The sequence below is a fragment of the Lasiodiplodia theobromae genome, assembly GCF_012971845.1.
Source record: "Lasiodiplodia theobromae strain AM2As chromosome Unknown scaffold_51, whole genome shotgun sequence".
Lineage (NCBI taxonomy): Eukaryota > Fungi > Ascomycota > Dothideomycetes > Botryosphaeriales > Botryosphaeriaceae > Lasiodiplodia > Lasiodiplodia theobromae.
This window is the reverse complement of record NW_023336532.1, coordinates 131,896-148,616: the sequence shown is the minus strand read 5'-3', so window position 1 is coordinate 148,616 and position 16,721 is coordinate 131,896. Positions and strand designations below refer to the sequence as shown.

General features: G+C 57.0%; 4 protein-coding genes across 4 annotated transcripts; 3 read left to right on the top strand and 1 right to left on the bottom strand.

The window, feature by feature from the left end:
- Positions 1-311: 311 nt before the first annotated feature.
- On the bottom strand, positions 312-3,271 carry LTHEOB_11643 (Mechanosensitive ion channel family; the record flags this gene model as incomplete). The annotated part of the gene is made up of 2 exons (XM_035508422.1): positions 312-2,573; positions 2,630-3,271. The coding sequence occupies 2 exons, from the start codon at positions 3,269-3,271 to the stop codon at positions 312-314; spliced, it is 2,904 nt and encodes a 967-aa protein (XP_035365795.1).
- Positions 3,272-7,252: 3,981 nt separating this feature from the next.
- On the top strand, positions 7,253-8,250 carry LTHEOB_11642 (Seed maturation protein pm25-like protein; the record flags this gene model as incomplete). Its single annotated transcript, XM_035508421.1, has 3 exons — positions 7,253-7,528; positions 7,585-7,932; positions 7,987-8,250. The coding sequence occupies 3 exons, from the start codon at positions 7,253-7,255 to the stop codon at positions 8,248-8,250; spliced, it is 888 nt and encodes a 295-aa protein (XP_035365794.1).
- A 456-nt stretch (positions 8,251-8,706) lies between these two features.
- LTHEOB_11641 (Tubulin subunit alpha-2) lies at positions 8,707-10,446 on the top strand (the record flags this gene model as incomplete). The annotated part of the gene is made up of 7 exons (XM_035508420.1): positions 8,707-8,718; positions 8,841-8,899; positions 8,957-9,107; positions 9,163-9,250; positions 9,302-9,373; positions 9,424-9,927; positions 9,977-10,446. The coding sequence occupies 7 exons, from the start codon at positions 8,707-8,709 to the stop codon at positions 10,444-10,446; spliced, it is 1,356 nt and encodes a 451-aa protein (XP_035365793.1).
- Positions 10,447-12,147: 1,701 nt separating this feature from the next.
- On the top strand, positions 12,148-16,290 carry LTHEOB_11640 (uncharacterized protein; the record flags this gene model as incomplete). The annotated part of the gene is made up of 1 exon (XM_035508419.1): positions 12,148-16,290. One exon carries the CDS (start codon positions 12,148-12,150, stop codon positions 16,288-16,290), a length of 4,143 nt encoding a protein of 1,380 aa, XP_035365792.1.
- Positions 16,291-16,721: the final 431 nt, after the last annotated feature.

The window sequence follows — 16,721 nt, the reverse complement described above, 5'->3', positions numbered from 1 at the left end:
CTTTGCTTTGTGGTATGAGTACAAGATAAGGGAACAAAGGAGGCCAAAGCAATAACCTTCCTACCCATCGATCCCGCGGACTACCTGCCGCCCTACGTGAAATTGAGAAAATTAATTACAAGAAACGAGCTCAAATGGCTGACGGTCTAATACTCTTGGAAAACAATGTCTTTTCTGGGGTGTTGGTGTAAAAAAACGAGTTCAACCTGTGAAGTCCACGCTCGCTGAGTACGCTCACTCTATTCCGGACGAAGCCGGCCCGAAAGTCAAATATGTAACGCAAGTCTAAGTTCTAGTTCGGCCGTGAACCGCTACTTCGTCTTGAAGCTGGCATTTTCGGTCATGCTCCTCGGTGGAGGGGCGAAACTCCCCTCGGCGCCATCCAGGGCGCCCGAGGCAGTAGGTGTCCTGCTCTCTTCATGGCTTGCCCGCCATGCCGCAGGACTGACGGTTCCGCTGCGCGGATCAATGCGTTCTGTTGTCTCAGGAATGTTCTCCATAGAGAGACCGCCTTCCAGATCTCCCTGTGTCTTTCCGCGCGAAAAGAAACGATTGCGGTGGCTGGAGCGACTGCGCGCGGCCGAGCTGTCCGTAGGAATTCGAGCAAGGTCTGAGTCATGTCCCGTCGAACGGGCAGTGTCGTGAGATGGACGAGGGCGAGAGTCTTGCGAGCCACGAGTAGAGGTGCTAGGCGACATTATTCTCGCCGGAAGAGAGGGCTTTCGATCCTCGAAAACGTCTCCCGTCATGTCAGCCGCCGAGATGTCCTTCATGCCGAGCGAGAAATCCACACGCCTGCCCATAGCTGCAAGAGACTCGCCACGGGGCCTGCCAGTGCGGAGAATCGAGTGTGAGGGCTGTAGCGCTCGTGCACTGGTCGGGGACTCCGGACTGACGAAAGGAGGATCCTGAGGACCTGATACGTTGCTCCTGCCAGTATCAGGGCGCTCAACGAAGCCGGTCGGGTTATCCGGGTTGCCACCATGGCCCATGCCAGGAGTCGCAAGGTGAGGAATTTGCTGGAGATAGACCGGGAACGACTCCTTCTGGCCAGGGAAGCGCATGCGGGGACCTTCGATGCCGAGATCCTGCATACACACCATCATCGCGCAGATGAATTTGTTGCGGCGTTGCAGGCGCAGCAGCTCGTTCTGCCAGTTCGATTTGTAAAAGAAGACGACGTTGAGGGTCAGCGAGTGTGCTTCCTTGACCTCCCGAAGTTCGGTGAGAATGTTGCCCTGGTACTCGCGCTTCTCCGAACGCACGAATTCCAGCAATCTTGACCGGAGTTGTTCGATCTGATCGAGGGTCGTGCCAAACTTGATAATGATAGGGATAGCCTCGGCCAAGCCACCGGAACGCCGCTGGTTGAGAATGAACAGGGTGTTCAAGTAGCTGTTGGGTGCTTGGACGACGTGACCTTCCATCTTCTTGAATTCCGTGTACAGCAATGCAATTTCCTTGACGAAATAGTCATCACCCAAGCCAGTGGCACCAGTGTTACCATAAATGCTCACACGGTCGCCAACGTCAAACGGGTGCTTGACGAAGACGAAGATGATAGACTGCAGGAATTCCTGTGCAGTGGCGGAAAAGAGCCAAGACAGGGCCAGAACGGCCGATCCAGCGTTAGAGATGACGCTGCCGGCGGAAGCAGAGATGAGAGAGATGAAGACCAAGATAGTGATGACGGCAACGATGAACATCAGCACATCGTCGAGCTTGGAAATGACGGAGTCGAGGTCTTTGAGGGAAGCAGTGATGGCCTTGCGTTCACGGCCAATCTCTACGCAGACAGCTTCAAGCTCTTCCATGGAGATATCGCCGTTCATGTCCTTGTCGAACATGGAAAACGCAGCGGTAGCCTCGTCCTCGTTGTCGAAAGCGCTGGCCAGATCGTCGGGGTGGACCGTTTCCGTGTCGTCGTGGGAGAAGGTGCGGAACAAACGACGGGCTAGCACCTGACTGCCGCTGGTAGTGTTGAGCAATGCCAGGACGACCTGGTGGGGGTGGTTGCTCCTCTGTGTGGCGCGTCCGGTGAAGTCAGCTGCAATTTTTCCAGCAACATCTCCGAATTTCGTAATGGCCTGTTTCGTGTTCTTTTGGGCCTCTTTGACAAACATGCCAGGCGTACGAGCCCCTGAGTTCTGGCCGGTTTCGCGTTGCTCAAACTCAGAATCCTCCATGGTGAGCTTCGCCTTGGAGAAGGTGTAGAGCTTGACCAGGCTTCCGATCTGGAATTTGTTCATCTCAATCCGGTCCTGGTAGGTACGCAAGTGGAAGCTGATGGCGATGAGTTGGATGATGATTTTCTCGACGAAGTTGAGGACGAAGCCGATGAAGATGGACACCAGGACCTTGTACATGGTCTTCTCCCAACTCTTGATGCCTTTATTGCCGTTGATGTGATGCTGGGTCATGGTGGGGTAGAAGGAAATGATGATGGCCAGCCACCAAAAGAATAGGGTTCCCGGAAGCTCCAGCTGCTTGCCCATGTCACGCCATTTCTTTCCGTTGTTCGTGAACAAGCTTGCCGCAAGCCCAATGGGCCAGGGAAGACACTTTGCGAGAACCTGGGATGGACGTCAGCGCAAATTGGTGGTAGCAAAACGCGGGGTGAACAGCTTACTCTGCCGGCCCATAGGGTCAACCAGACAATCTCAAGCCAGATGCAAAACCAAACGAGCTTGACGCCGCCAACCGACGCATCGGTGAAGAGCAGGGCGCCGAGGAGAAGGGGGATGAGGATGATGCACACGACGGGAACGATGTAGGTGAGGTAGCGAATGACCCAGCTCGAATTGTGAATTTTCTTGAAGAACTTGGCGAAGCTAGTGGTCGGGTTCTCCGGGGGCTTGTACATGGAGGCCTGGGTGTGGATGGGCTCGGTGGCAGCGTCGAACTCGTCGACGGGCTCCTGGTGGCGCGAGCGCGAGCGGTGCATTGAGCGCCCGTCATTGCTCTTGGCCTCCTCGGCGGCGGAGATCTGCCTCTCGATCTGCAGCATCTGCAGGTCATCGTCCAGGCGGCTCGCCTGCTCGCGCGTGGCCGACGGCGATGTCACGCCGCTCGGGGGGCGCAGGTAGTTGGACTCATTCGTCGCTGAGAGGTGGGTGGTGTCGAGGGGGTCGACATGGTGATCCTGGTCGGAGTTGTTCCTGGTGGAATCTTCGCCAATGACAGTGTGGTCCTCCTCGTCGGACAAGCGAGCATTTTCAACGTGAGGGCGATAGTAGCGGGGCTCGGCCTTCTCGTCAATTGGGGTCGTCATGGCTGCTGAGGTGATCCAAAGGAGGGTCTCCACTGATTTTCGCGGGGGATCGCGAGGTTATCTGCACGCTCAGTGGCAGGTTGGAGACAGCATGGACGATGGCGGGCGGGGCAGCGAGTGCGGTTGCGCAATTAAAAGAATGGCAATACGAGAGGGGGCAAGACGGAATCAATGGGAGCAAGAAGGAGGGAAAGTGTGTTATATTGCGGGTAGCACGACGGGACGATCGAGAGATACGGCGGCTGGGCAGGCCAGGCGCTGAGGCCAGCGATCTGGGATGACGATTGTTTCCGGACACAGTGGGTCCGGTGGACGCGACTCCAAGCGTGCGCATGCCGCGAATCACTCCGGTTTTGGGCGTCTGAAAATAAGCCAATTGTGGGTCGCCAAGTCAAGGCTGTTGGGCGGAGCGGACGCGCAGCAGAAAGCTCGCGAGCCGGCCGACGTCTGTGGCGCTCCGCCGCGCGCCGGGCGGCTTAGAGTCTGCTAGCCGGAAGCCGCGAAGGGGCAACCCGCACCTGCACGCTGCAGGAGAGCCGGCGCCGTTTGTGCGGCAAACCTGCCTAGCCGGCTCATTTTCGCGCAAATTTTTGGAGGTGAGGTCGAGAACGCACAGCCTGACGTGCCTGACTCCGGCCAAGTGGCTGATCCCCGTACATGTACCAAGGGCGCTCCGTTTCATGTCCGCTCCGTCCTTTGGTGCGGCCATGCAGGGCCATCGCCGTCTGGCACGACGTTGTGCGCCCACCCAGCCATGCCAGCGCGGCTCAACCGCTGGGCCGCGCGCTCGCTCTGCGCTCGCGAAAAGCTGCAGGCCTGCGAGCATCACTACGCACCCTCCCCTGAACGGCCCTGTCTCCGCACCTCTGCTGATCCCCGCCAGACTGCCACACACGGCGCCTGCCATCCCGGGTGCGCCACAGCAGCCGCCGCGGCGTCTTCCACCCGCGATAGCCTTCTTCTAGCTCGGCGGCAAGGTCGAAATTTTCAGGGACTACCCTCTCTGCACCAGCGCCGTACCCTCCCACCAGATAGCACGGCGTCCGCGGCGATCCGCTCCGGGCAGCGTCACTGCCGCTGCCTTGTCTCGACCCCAGCTGGAGGTCGCGTCACTTTCTGGGATTTCGTTTGTGCCCTCAGCCTCGCGTGACGGCATTTTTGCGGTGCTGCTGCGCGGCAGGCCCTGGCGCTGCCCCGTACGCCCGTCATGCCGAAGCCCGCTCGTGAAAGGCATCCCATCCCGCGGCAATCCAAACCTTCATTTCGCCTGTGTCTTGCGACGGCCTATCCGGCGGTGAGGATAGGGTGAATCGCGGAGGACTCTCCCGGTGCGCGTCCATATCAGCACCATCCCCGAGCGATCATTCCTGAGCCTGGCCACTGGGAAGCCGATCGCATTACCCCTGCACTCGCCATATCCACTCGATGGGGCGCCATTTCGACAGACAACGGCGGAATGCCCTCACCGCTGCTGTGCTGTTCCTTCAGCAGGATTCTTTGGACCTTTTGAGCTGCACCATCTCTCCACCGCGCGCGCCTGGGGACTGCCATGACGTTGCTCGCTGCCGAGCTGATGATTCCTGACCTGGGCGATCACCCGCCGACCTCTTACTCGGTACGCGTACCACCACCGTGCATCTGCAGCCGCCAGCCACTGCTCCATGGGCAACGGTGAAGGCCGTTGTAAGTGATTACGGTTGATAACAAGCTGCTAAAGATCGTCGAAGCACATGAACAACCACGACAGGGGTTCCTTTTTCGTGTAGGATTGTCCATTTTTACTGGCACTTCTTCGGTAGCCCTTTGCTAATGGCCGCCAGATTTGATGAGCATGTCTTGTTTACGATGTTTGCGCCTACAGCGCCGGGTCGCTTCCTTCCTTCCGCAACTTGGTCCGGCCAATACCCGCTCGTCTTCATAGTAGCCTCCAGCTAAGGAGCACTACGTTCTCCGTCGATCCCTCATGGTTAAGAGTTGAGTGTTACAGCCTGCAGCAAAAAAAAAAAAAAAAGTCGACTGAGGTAAAGGCTTCGTTCGCTGCGCAGCATGCGGTGGCCGCTTGACACTTTCAAAGTTTACGGGCTATGTAAACCCGACTTCCGTGGCCACAATAAGGTCCTATGCGCTCCTTGGCAAGATGTGCATCCTATTATTCGCTCACAGCAAACTTCTATCTGGCACTATCTATGCGTGTACGAGCTAGCTGCTGGTATGGGCGCGTGCACTTGCCCGTCCCGTAGCCAGCTCTTGCTTGCGTGCAGATGATTATGACGAGGTGGATGGAAGGCTGCAAATGGCGGGGAAAGACCGAGTCAGGCAGCGTTCTGCGCTTTTGCGGTTGTTCGGGACGGCACTATTTGGCTGGCGTTTCCACACCGCCGTTCGGTCGTCTTCTCGTCTCGTCTCTTCTCCAAACTGCTTTTCCTATGTTTGGAATCAGTTTCTGCGGGTGGACTGGTCTTCAGTCCACTGTTGACGAGAGAGGTTTGTAAACGCGTCCGCTCGCTGACGTCGAAATTTGTGAAAGCTGCTTGGGCACCGTGTCATGCAATGTCCGCCCCACACGCTCAGAGCACATCACTTGCATAAATCCGAGTTCTGTAGCTATAAACCCGATCATCCCTCGCAGCAAATTGCCTTTCTGGGCAAAGCGTGGTTCTCATCGTTGCTCGCAGTATAGCTCTACAATACAATATTATCTAGCTCTATCCGTGCATGCGCAAGCTGTCTGCCAGGACGGACGCGTGTACTCGCCCAGCCTGTTGGCGCTTGTATTTTCATGCGGATAGGCGCCGGGAGTGGTGGTGATGACGATCCTAATGATTATGTGGTGTAGTTATTGTTATGGTGATGTTGATGGCGGATGATGAGGGAATCTGCGAAAATTGATGAGTGGAGACAGGGATGGGCTTCATTACGTCGTTGATGTTTGGAAAAGCGATATCTGGCTGGCAGTCGCGCGCTGGTGGCTCATCGTCTTCTCGCGTCGTCTGATTTGGTCTCTCTTTCAGACTACTTGGCTAATGAGGAGAGGTGCGTTTGGATAATGCGCATCGCTCCATCTGACAGTGGTATAAGGACGTGCTTCCCCGACGTAGATCAATCTGGTCTGTGGCCTGCATGCGATGGCAGGTCTGGTGATGTGGTCGATTGTAGGCGGATGAGTATCTGGATTCTTATTGGTGCGTGAAGCAACAAAGCGCGGCCCATCGCTTACTTCATGCATTGAGATATCGCGTCTTTGCTCCTGCAGAGGTCTCTCAGCAGCTTGCCGCGTCCGGCACGTGCGCACATGAGTGAAGAGCTGAAGAATTTGCGCGGGATGATGCGTAGCATACCTACAAGCAGCTATCTAGGAAACAGCAAACGGGAAGGGAAGTGAAAGGTATGAAATACACCCGATTCTTCATCAAAAGCTTGTGGCGTGGGGATAGTGGAGGCAAGAAAAGAGGTGGTGTATGCTAGACGGCGGACGCTCCACGATCGCTGACATCAGACACTTCAGAAAACCCATTCGTCTTCCAGTGCGCTTGTGGCGGTCATTTATCTAAGATATGCTCTTCACAGACACACGTCGCTCCAACATGTTCCTTGTCAATGTCGAAATGCGCAGGACATCTTGTTCCTGCCTTACTGTTCCTAGGATTGTTCAAAATCGACAGTCAGTGTACGGCTCGTCAAGCGATAGAAGTCTACACCACCTACGATCATAGCAAGCAATCCTCGGTGTGCCTGTCAGCAAGGTGCGCTTTCTGAGTCTGTGAAGCGGGCTGGAGGGAAGCTGCAGAGGAGAGTGCACCTTCCAGTGGGATCGCGCCTTCCACCTCCAGCGCCGTTCCGTCACCACCGCGCCACCCCATTAAATTCGCTCCAGTTGCAATCCTTTCCTCTACTCTTCAACAACTCCCACCAACTTTGATCTGCACATCGGAATCAAGCACTGAACTCCGTCTAGCATCACACTTCCTGACTACCGCAACCATGAGTGCTCAGCCCGACAACGCCGCTCCGGTCTCCAAGGAGGCCACTGAGACACCCAAGGAGAGTGCCCCCGCGCTTCCGGCCGAAGCCAAACCCTTTGGCGAGAGCTTCGAGAAGACCGTTGCCGAAGGAGTTGCCAAGCTGAAGGAAGAGCCTGAGCACATTACCCACGAAGATGCTGCCCGCGTCCAGAGCGCCGAGCACAAGGTCTTGGGTTTCCGCCCTCCCCCTGGCAGCGCCGCTGCTCAGGTTCAGTCGATGAGCGACAACACCGACGTAAGTTCTTAACCATCCTCTTGGTCTTTGAACGGGTCCCGTTAACACCGAAGCAGAATCTTCGCAAGGTAACTGAGGCCGCTCAGAAGAAGTTCGAAGATGATCCAGCCAGCGTCACTCCTGAAGACATCAAGAGAGTCTTGAGCGCGGAGCGCAAGGTCTACGGTGGCACGCTGCCTAAGGGTAGCATTCCTGCTGCCACGCTGCCCACTGTTGACACGAAGGACCAAGAGAGTTCTGCGACCGAGAAGCCGGCTCTTGTTGTTCGTGGTCGTCGTCAGAGCATCGTCGCCGCTGAGCAGTCTCCTGCCGCTCGTGAGCACGTCTACCAGGCCGTCGCTGAGGAGATGAAGGACAAGCTTGAGAAGCACCCAGAGGACATCACTAAGGAAGATGCATCCCTGGTAAGCTGCTGCCCTGTTCAAATGCCCATGACTCGAGCACTGATCCTTGTCCAGATGCGTCGTGTCGATACTCGCGCCCATGGTGCCACGGAGAAGGGCAGCATTACTGCTCAGGTCCAACGCGAGGCTGCTAAGCACGAGGATGCTAAGCACGAGGATGCTAAGCACGAGGATGTTGCTAAGCCTGTCGAGATCAAGGAGGATAAGGTGTGCGAGGAGACTGCGGTTGCCGGTGATGCGGAGCCTTGTGCCCCGGCTGAGACGGCTGTCAAGGCGGAGAAAGCGGCAGAGACGGACCGCTCCGCTGATGGTGCTTAGGCCTGGTGAGCAACGGGCTGGACCACCAGATGAAGGGGCGCGGACGCGTTTGCAAATGATCACATGAGATAAGGATCAGCGGACGAGAGCACGGTTACGAAGCATTTTGTAACGGTATATCGAGTAGATAGAAGCCTCGACTAGCAGCAGCTCGAATGGACATCATGGCATTTTATGTGGTCGTCTTGAGCACGTGCGGACGTGAGCAAGACAAAGGTGCAGGCATACAAGCGCGTCGTTGGCGGTTCCTGGGGAGGTAACGCGACGGGGATAGCGGCAGGCGGAGAGCGCCGTGTGATTGGTGCGCGGAGCGCATCCATGCACGCCTTTATTTTGGCCTGCCCCGCTATTTCGCTCCAGCGTCAACACCAAAACCGCTTCGCTCACCGCTGCCCTTCCCCAGCATCTGAATTACTCCTGCCCACCACCAACTAAGATACCCGGACACCAGCAATCATGAGGGGAGAAGTACGTTCGCCCGCCCGACGCGACCTCGCCAATGCCCAAATCCGCCTCGCGCACCTACGCCGCCGCTGCCAAGCTGCCTTCCCCTGATCTGCGCGGTCCAGCTAACGTGTCTCGACGCGCAGGTCTGCCACATCCACATCGGCCAGGCCGGTATCCAGCTCGGCAACAGCGCCTGGGAGCTGTATGAAGTCCAATTCCATCCATTCGAGCTTCTTCGCCACTGACACTGCTGCGCTAGCTACCTCCTGGAGCACGGCCTCAAGGCCGATGGTCGCTCCGACCCTGAGAGCCAGGCTGATACCGAGGGCGGCTCCTTCGAGACCTTCTTCACCGAGACCAGCGGCGGCAAATACGTCCCTCGCTCCATCTTCGTCGACCTGGACCCTTCTGTAAGGATAACGCAGCCGATGGAGGACAAGGGATAATGTGCTGATGCGTTGCCAGCCCGTCGACGAGATCCGCACCGGCGACTACAGGCAGCTCTTCCACCCCGAGCTCCTGATTAGCGGCAAGGAGGATGCCGCCAACAACTGTGGGTCGATGACATCCAGCCGTTGTTGCAGCTGAAGCTAACGCGATGTAGATGCCCGTGGTCACTACACCATTGGCAAGGAGCTCGTTGACAACGTCATCGACCGTGTCCGCCGTGTCGCAGGTACGTCATCCGCCATGGGATTGCGCCGAATGCAGCTGACGATGTCGCAGACAACTGCTCCTGCCTCCAGGGCTTCCTGATCTTCCACTCCTTCGGTGGTGGTACCGGCTCTGGTTTCGGTGCCCTCCTCCTGGAGCGTCTCTCGACCGACTACGGCAAGAAGTCTAAGCTCGAGTTCGCTGTCTACCCGGCGCCCCGTGTCTCCACCGCCGTCGTCGAGCCCTACAACGCTGTTCTGTCCACCCACAGCACCATCGAGAACTCGGACTGCACCTTCCTCGTCGACAACGAGGCCGTCTACGACATCTGCCGTCGCAACCTGGACATCCCCCGTCCCAGCTATGAGCACCTCAACCGCCTCATCGCTCAGGTCGTCAGCTCCATCACCTCGTCGCTGCGCTTCGACGGTGCTCTCAACGTCGACCTGAACGAGTTCCAGACCAACCTGGTCCCCTACCCCCGTATTCACTACCCGCTCATCAGCTACGCCCCCGTCATTTCGGCCCAGAAGAGCTCCCACGAGAGCTTCAAGGTCAACGACCTTACCTTCCAGTGTAAGTGGCGGCAGAATTGGTATATTGGGTTGGATGCTGACGTGCGCAGGCTTCGAGCCCAACAACCAGATGGTCGTCTGCGACCCCCGCAACGGCAAGTACATGGCCGTCGCTCTTCTGTACCGTGGCGACGTCGTTCCCCGCGAGTGCAACCAGGCCGTTGCCGCGCTCAAGGCCAAGGCTTCGTTCAACCTTGTCGAGTGGTGCCCTACCGGTTTCAAGATCGGCATCAACTACCAGAAGCCGATGCGTGTCCCCGGTGGCGAGCTCGCCCCCGTCGACCGCTCCGTCTCGATGCTTTCCAACACCACGGCCATTGCCGAGGCTTGGAGCCGTCTCGACCACAAGTTCGACCTCATGTACTCCAAGCGTGCCTTCGTCCACTGGTACGTTGGTGAGGGTATGGAGGAAGGTGAGTTCTCCGAGGCTCGCGAGGATCTCGCGGCTCTCGAGAAGGACTACGAGGAGGTTGCCAGCGATGCGCTGGATGAGGGCGATCTCGAGGAGGCTGAGTACTAGACGTACGAAGCAGTGATTTTGGCGCAGGTAAAGGTTGGGTAATCCTACTTTGTTGGACCCTTCGCTCAGTGAGTTCCACGAGCTTGAAAATAAGGGAAGATTATGCGGAGGCATGGTGTAACTACGCTTTTCGATAGCCTCTTTAGTACAATTGCTTTTTTGATTCTACCAACAACAGAAGGGACGTGCCGCTGCCTTGGCTCGCTTTAGGGCTCTCCGCACGTTGCTGACCCACATGGCTTATGCGAGGTAAATCTTACATGGCTAATTGGACGCGGAAGTTCCCCTTCCCTTGCCCTTGTCCTGTTGACTAAAACGCGGACATTTCCTATTGGTTGGCGATTCCCTGTGGTGCGGCCGTTTTCGACGGCGGCAGTTCAAGGGCCGCAAGGTCCTGATTGCGAGGGATGGGGCTAAATAGACAGCCATTGGTACGCTAACCATCGTGTAACCGGTACTGATGATAGAACGTTTCCGTGACAACAAAAGGACGTGGTAGAGCGCTTTCAATGGGTAGTCAGTGACACTCAAGCCACGGCAAGATGACCTCCGATATGCTTTCCTAGTGTCCAGCCTCAATCTTGACTTCTCGGGCCAAGGTATCGGAAATGGACTACCTCAGACGGGACGGTGCGAAGTCACGTGCATGGCGTGACTGCTTCAGGGGTCAACAACAAGCGCCTTCCTTTCTCTCCGCAGCCGCCGTTTTCCCAATGCCGAAGGCTTAATTCCCATTCGAGCGGGCGGCGACCCCGAGAGGATTTCCAAAGACCCGTTTTCGCTCAGACCTAGCACAACGGATGTGCGCGGAGCGCAACCCGCGCCGCACATACCCTCGCGTAGGGGCGCCATCGGGCGGGCCCTAATCCAGGCCTTCTTGGCACTTCCTTTCTATGTCTCTGGCAGACAGCTCTCTGACAGCGGAGCTAAGCCACCGGACCTCTCCGTCCTCTTTGTGGAGAAGAGATGCGTGCACGGAGCAGGTGAGAGCCCGTGTGCAGAGAATATTGCCTGATGTGGCAACCGCGATGCTCACGATAGGGCGGCTACGAACGCCTTTCGGTGGTTGTCTGGCACAGGGCTGATGTGCCCGCACGTGGTGGAGCTTGGTACGGACGCTTAATTTGAGCGAGTACGAGCTTGCTGCGAGACGCTGCAGCACCTTTCAGGTCACTAGAATGACAGGACAGCTGCAGAATTGACGACGGCCACAGAAACGCTCTGACAACAGCCATTCCAATGCATTCCCAAACGACATCTTCAATACGTTCTGAGTTCTACGTATTCTAGCTGTCTGGAGAAAATACCACAAAAGCCACGAGACAGCCGCAGTCTTCTTAGCTCAGCCACAGGTCTTTCAGCTCCCCCAATCCAGCCCACCACAACCGCCGTCCACTACCGGGCGCAGCCTCAAGGTTTCGGCAAAATGTCTTGTGGCTTTACTCCGTCGGCGTATCCGCAGCGCCCTGCTCTCCTGACAGCCTCCAAAAAACTCCATGGTGGACTATATATCACGATGCATCACTTCCACTCTGAGATTTTCTCTGCACACTCACTCTTTCAGTGTCCCTTCCACCTTCTTTCCCTTCGGGGGTTCTCTCTTTCCCACTCTTTGGTCACTCTTTACCATACCACAGTCTCTACTCGACAAATAACTAATACTCTAATCTGCCCTTCGGGCACACCACACTCACTTTCACCATGCGCGGCAACTTTCTCATTGCTGCCCTCGCGGGTGCCGGAGCTGTCACCGCGACAAGCTCCATCCGCTACACAAACTCGACTTCCTCTGCCGTTATCCAAGCTCAGCAGCTCAACAGCAACAAGCAGGAGTCTGACGCCGGTGTCTACCACACCACCGTCATCGACACCATCTACAGGACGGCGTTGACGACCAAGGTTGAGACCACGGTCGCGACCCAGACCCAGACTGCCTATGTCATCACCACCGGCCTGCCCTGCCTGGCTGGCAGCGGTGGCCAGGGCTCTTCTTCTGGTTCTGCTGGCTCTGGTTCTGGTTCCGGTTCCGGTTCGGGCAGCGGCTCGTTCGGTTCGGGTTCCGGCTCTGGCAGCTACTCGTTGTCGGGTTCTAGCTACAGCTCCGGCTCTTCCGGCTCCTCCGGCTCGGGTTCAGGCTCTGGTGGTAACTCACTGTCTGGCTCTGGGTCCAACTCGGGCTCGGGCTATAGCTCTGGCTCTGGTTCTTCCAGCTACAGCTACAGCTCCGGCTCTAGCTACAGCTCCAGTTCTGGCTACAGCTCTGGATCTGGCAACGGCTTGAGCTCCGGCTCTGGATCGTCTAACAGCGGCTCTTCCAAGTCCATTGTTCAGTCCGGATCCAGCGACGTTGTTCTCAACGAATCTTCTTGGACCACCGTTGCCGGCCCCATCACCACATTGCAGCCCGCTACCCCACCGGGCCACGACGCTTCCGTTCTCACGCACTTGGCTCCTAAGGATACTGGCTCCTTCTACTTCAACGAGGGCAGCTCTTCCACTACTACTCAGACCAACTCCACTGCCGGGTCCTCAAGCACTGGTGGTTCTTCCAGCTCTAGCTCCTCTGGCTCTAGCTCCGGCTCTTCTAGCTCCGGTTCTTCCAGCTCCGGTTCTGGCTCTTCCAGCTCTGGTTCTTCCAGCTCTGGCTCTTCCAGTTCTGGCAGCTCTTCCAGCACTGGCAGCTCGTCAAGCGCCGATGGTTCGCTCTTCGCTCTTATGAAGGCTAACTTCACCTACCCCTCGGTTATTCTTGACAACTCTGCGTACATTACGAGAATCTCGGTCATCTCCGGTGGCCTGGAGGTTGACTTTGCGACTGCTGAGGCCTTCCAGTATGCTCAGCGTGCTTGGGGAAGCACCACGGGATGGGTTGTTGTCACTTCCAGTGTGGCTGGCGTCAACGCGACTGTTGGCCAGCATACTTACTGGTTGGTTTCTAGCGAGACTTTCACTGAAAGCAGCCACAGCTGCACCTTGAACTGCGCGGAGATTCCTATCGAACAGGCTATCGGTGATGTTGAAGTCAAATGGGGAACTGTTCTCCCCACTGACGGCTCTGTCAACGGCACCACTTCCCTGAGCGGCAACTCTACTCTCTCTACCAGCGGTTCTGTCTTCTCCAACTCGACTGGCGGTAGCAGCACTTCTCAGTCCGGTTCTTCGTCCTCCTGCGGTGCTCCCCCTGAGGCCACCATCTCTGGCTTCCCCACTGCTCCCTGTGGCGATGACTTCGACAAGGTTCTTGATGACAAGCTCGGTTACTACGACTTCGACAGCGATTTCAGCTCCAGCCTGCAGGACTTTGCCCCCGGCCTTGGCGACTACTCTGAGGATGACTATGATTATGACGACACTGCCGAGACCAGCACCAAGCTCCGCCGCCGCTCCTATGGCAGCCCTGCCGCCCGTGCCAGCGCCATCGTTCGGAAGCGCTGGAGCCTTAAGTCTCTCATCAAGAAGATTGCGCCGAAGGCCATTTCTCAGGCCATCGACAAGGTTGACAAGAAGCTCGACGATCTCAAGAACATGGCCATCAAGGTTGCTGATAAGTACACCAACGGCGCTGTCTCCAAGGGTATCAAGTTCATCAACGATAAGATCGACAGCCTGACGACGGCCAAGCCCGAAGGTAACTTCAACATCAACCTTACGCCCAGCAACAAGGTCGACTCCAAGTACTGGGGCAGCCAGTACCAGCTCTACCACGGCTCCGCCAGCGGTGCGCTGACTGGCACCGTCGACCTCTACTGCGTCGACTGCGGTATCACCGGTAACGCACACGTTGCGGGTGAGATTGGTTTCTCTCTTCTTGGTGGCGGCTTCAACAAGGGTAGCGTGACGATTGATGGCAGCGCCAAGGCTGCTCTCTACTTGGGTCTTGCGGCGGATGGCACGTACAACAACAAGTTCAAGAAGAACATTGCCTCGTACGGTGCTCCGGGCTTCTCCATCCCCAACGTCATCTCTGTTGGCCCCGTCATGACCATGGACGCGTCGCTGACGCTCGACATCAAGGCCCAGGGCCAGATCCTCGTCGGTGCCGAGGCTGCCATCACTAACTTCTACGCGAAACTGGACATTGTGAACAAGGACCAGACTACCATCAAGAACTTCAAGCCCACCTTCACGACCAAGTTCACCGCTTCTGGCGAGATTAGTGCTGATGCCCGCGTCGGCCTGCCCCTGACTGTCGGTGTCGGCCTCGAGATCACCCCGCTCAAGTACCGCAAGCTGATCTCCATCACCAACGAGCCTTACGTCGCTGCCAGCGCCAAGTATGCTTACGACAGCATCAACCCTGGCACTTGCAACGGTGGTGTCTCGTACGCGCTGACTCTCGGTGACGAGCTGAGCATGGACTTCTTCGGCCTGTCCCAGTCGACCATCTGGAAGGCGGACGCTCAGGCTATGGCTGCGCAGTGTGTTCTCCTCCCCGGTGGCAGTAGCAGCACTGGCTCTTCTTCTACTGCCTCGACCACCAGCGGTTCAACCGTTACTGACGGCTCTGCGTCTTCCGGCTCGACTGCCACCGCTGACGGTTCTTCCACCTCGGGCTCGACCTCTACTGATGGTTCTTCCACCTCGGGCTCGACTACTACTGATGGTTCTTCCACTTCGGGCTCGACCACCACCGATGGCTCTACTACCTCTGGCTCTACTGAGGGTTCGACCAGCTCTGGCTCCACGACCACCGAGGGCTCTACCAGCTCTAGTTCCACCAGCACTGAGGGCTCTACCAGCTCTGGTTCCACGAGCACTGAGGGCTCTGCCAGCTCTGGCTCGACTACTACTGAAGGCTCCACCAGCTCTGACTCGACCACCAGCGAGGGCTCTACCAGTGCTGACTCGACTAGCACTGACGGCTCTGCTAGCTCCGGTTCTACCACGACTGAAGGCTCGACCAGCTCTGGCTCCACTGACGACTCTGCCAACACCAGCTCGACTGATAGCTCGACTAGCACGGGTTCTACGGATGCTTCTAGCACTGCCAGTGACAGCGAGAATACCGGCACCACGGAGGATTCTTCCAACCAGCAGACTTCGGACAGCACTGAGAGCTCCACTGCTACCAACAGCGATGATTCGACTCAGTCTTCTACCTCTGCCGGATCGGACGAGGTCAAGACTGTCGAGGGCTCGACGACACCGGATGATTCTACGTCCAGCGACGAGTCTTCCAGCGTGTACAAGCGCCAGGATTCGACTGACAGCGCCAGCACGACGAGCACCACCGACGCTTCTACCTCCACTGATGGTGATGATGATGGAAGCGCCCTGTCCAACGATGCCCTCCTGAACATCGCGACGGATGATGCTGACACCAACACCGACGGCTTCACCTACACGACTCTGACGGACACGACGGGCGCGTGGCACCTCTCGGCCGATGAGGACACGGGAGTGCTCGGCCTGCAGGCGGTTGGCGACGCTGACGCCGGTCTCAACTTCGCGGCCTACTCCAACGTGGTTGTCTCGGACGATGCCGACCGCGTCTTCATCTACCACCCCGACGAGATGGACAAGCTGGGCGCGTCGCGCTTCCGTCTTGCCGGCTCGGATGAGATTCCTAAGAACGCTGACATCATCACCCTGATGCCCGTCGACGACTCGAGCACCACGACCAGCGGCGGCATCGTCGTCGCGGTCGACTCGCAGGGCAACGCCTTCTACATGGTTGTGTGCAATGTCGATGATGACAGCACCAAGTTCTTCTTGGTCAGCGACCCCGATGAGGGTGCTGCTACTCTGGAGAAGGAGGAGATGAAGTGGGTCCTTGTCGGCGGTGTTGCTTCCGACTGCTCTGCCATGGCCTTCACCGTTGGTGGTGGTCTCCAGGCTATCTAAGGGGGTTTAATCATGGATTAAAAGGAAATGAGGGGAAGGGATGATGGCTTTAACGGATACACTTCTGATATTTTATTTTTACGTTGGTGGATTGACGGCCTTCTTATCTTTAATAGCGAGGGAAAAGGAATGAGACGAGATTTCGCTCCAAATATTTGTTTTCTGGTCACAGTGCGTGCCGAAAGATCTAAGCCATCGTAACTAATTAACTTCTATCAGCAATCAAGCTCCACTTACGTAGGTATCTGGACGTAGATGTTGGATCATTTAATACACACTTGCGTCTAGATAGGCCCACGTATGTCGAATAATTCCTTCTAGAGAAAATGGAGCAATTATTTCTTTTGGCACCGATGTGCTGGTGAAGTTGATTGATCGCCAAGACGAGATAGCGGTTTCCCCGCGTCGGCGACGTCACCGCCTTCCGCGGC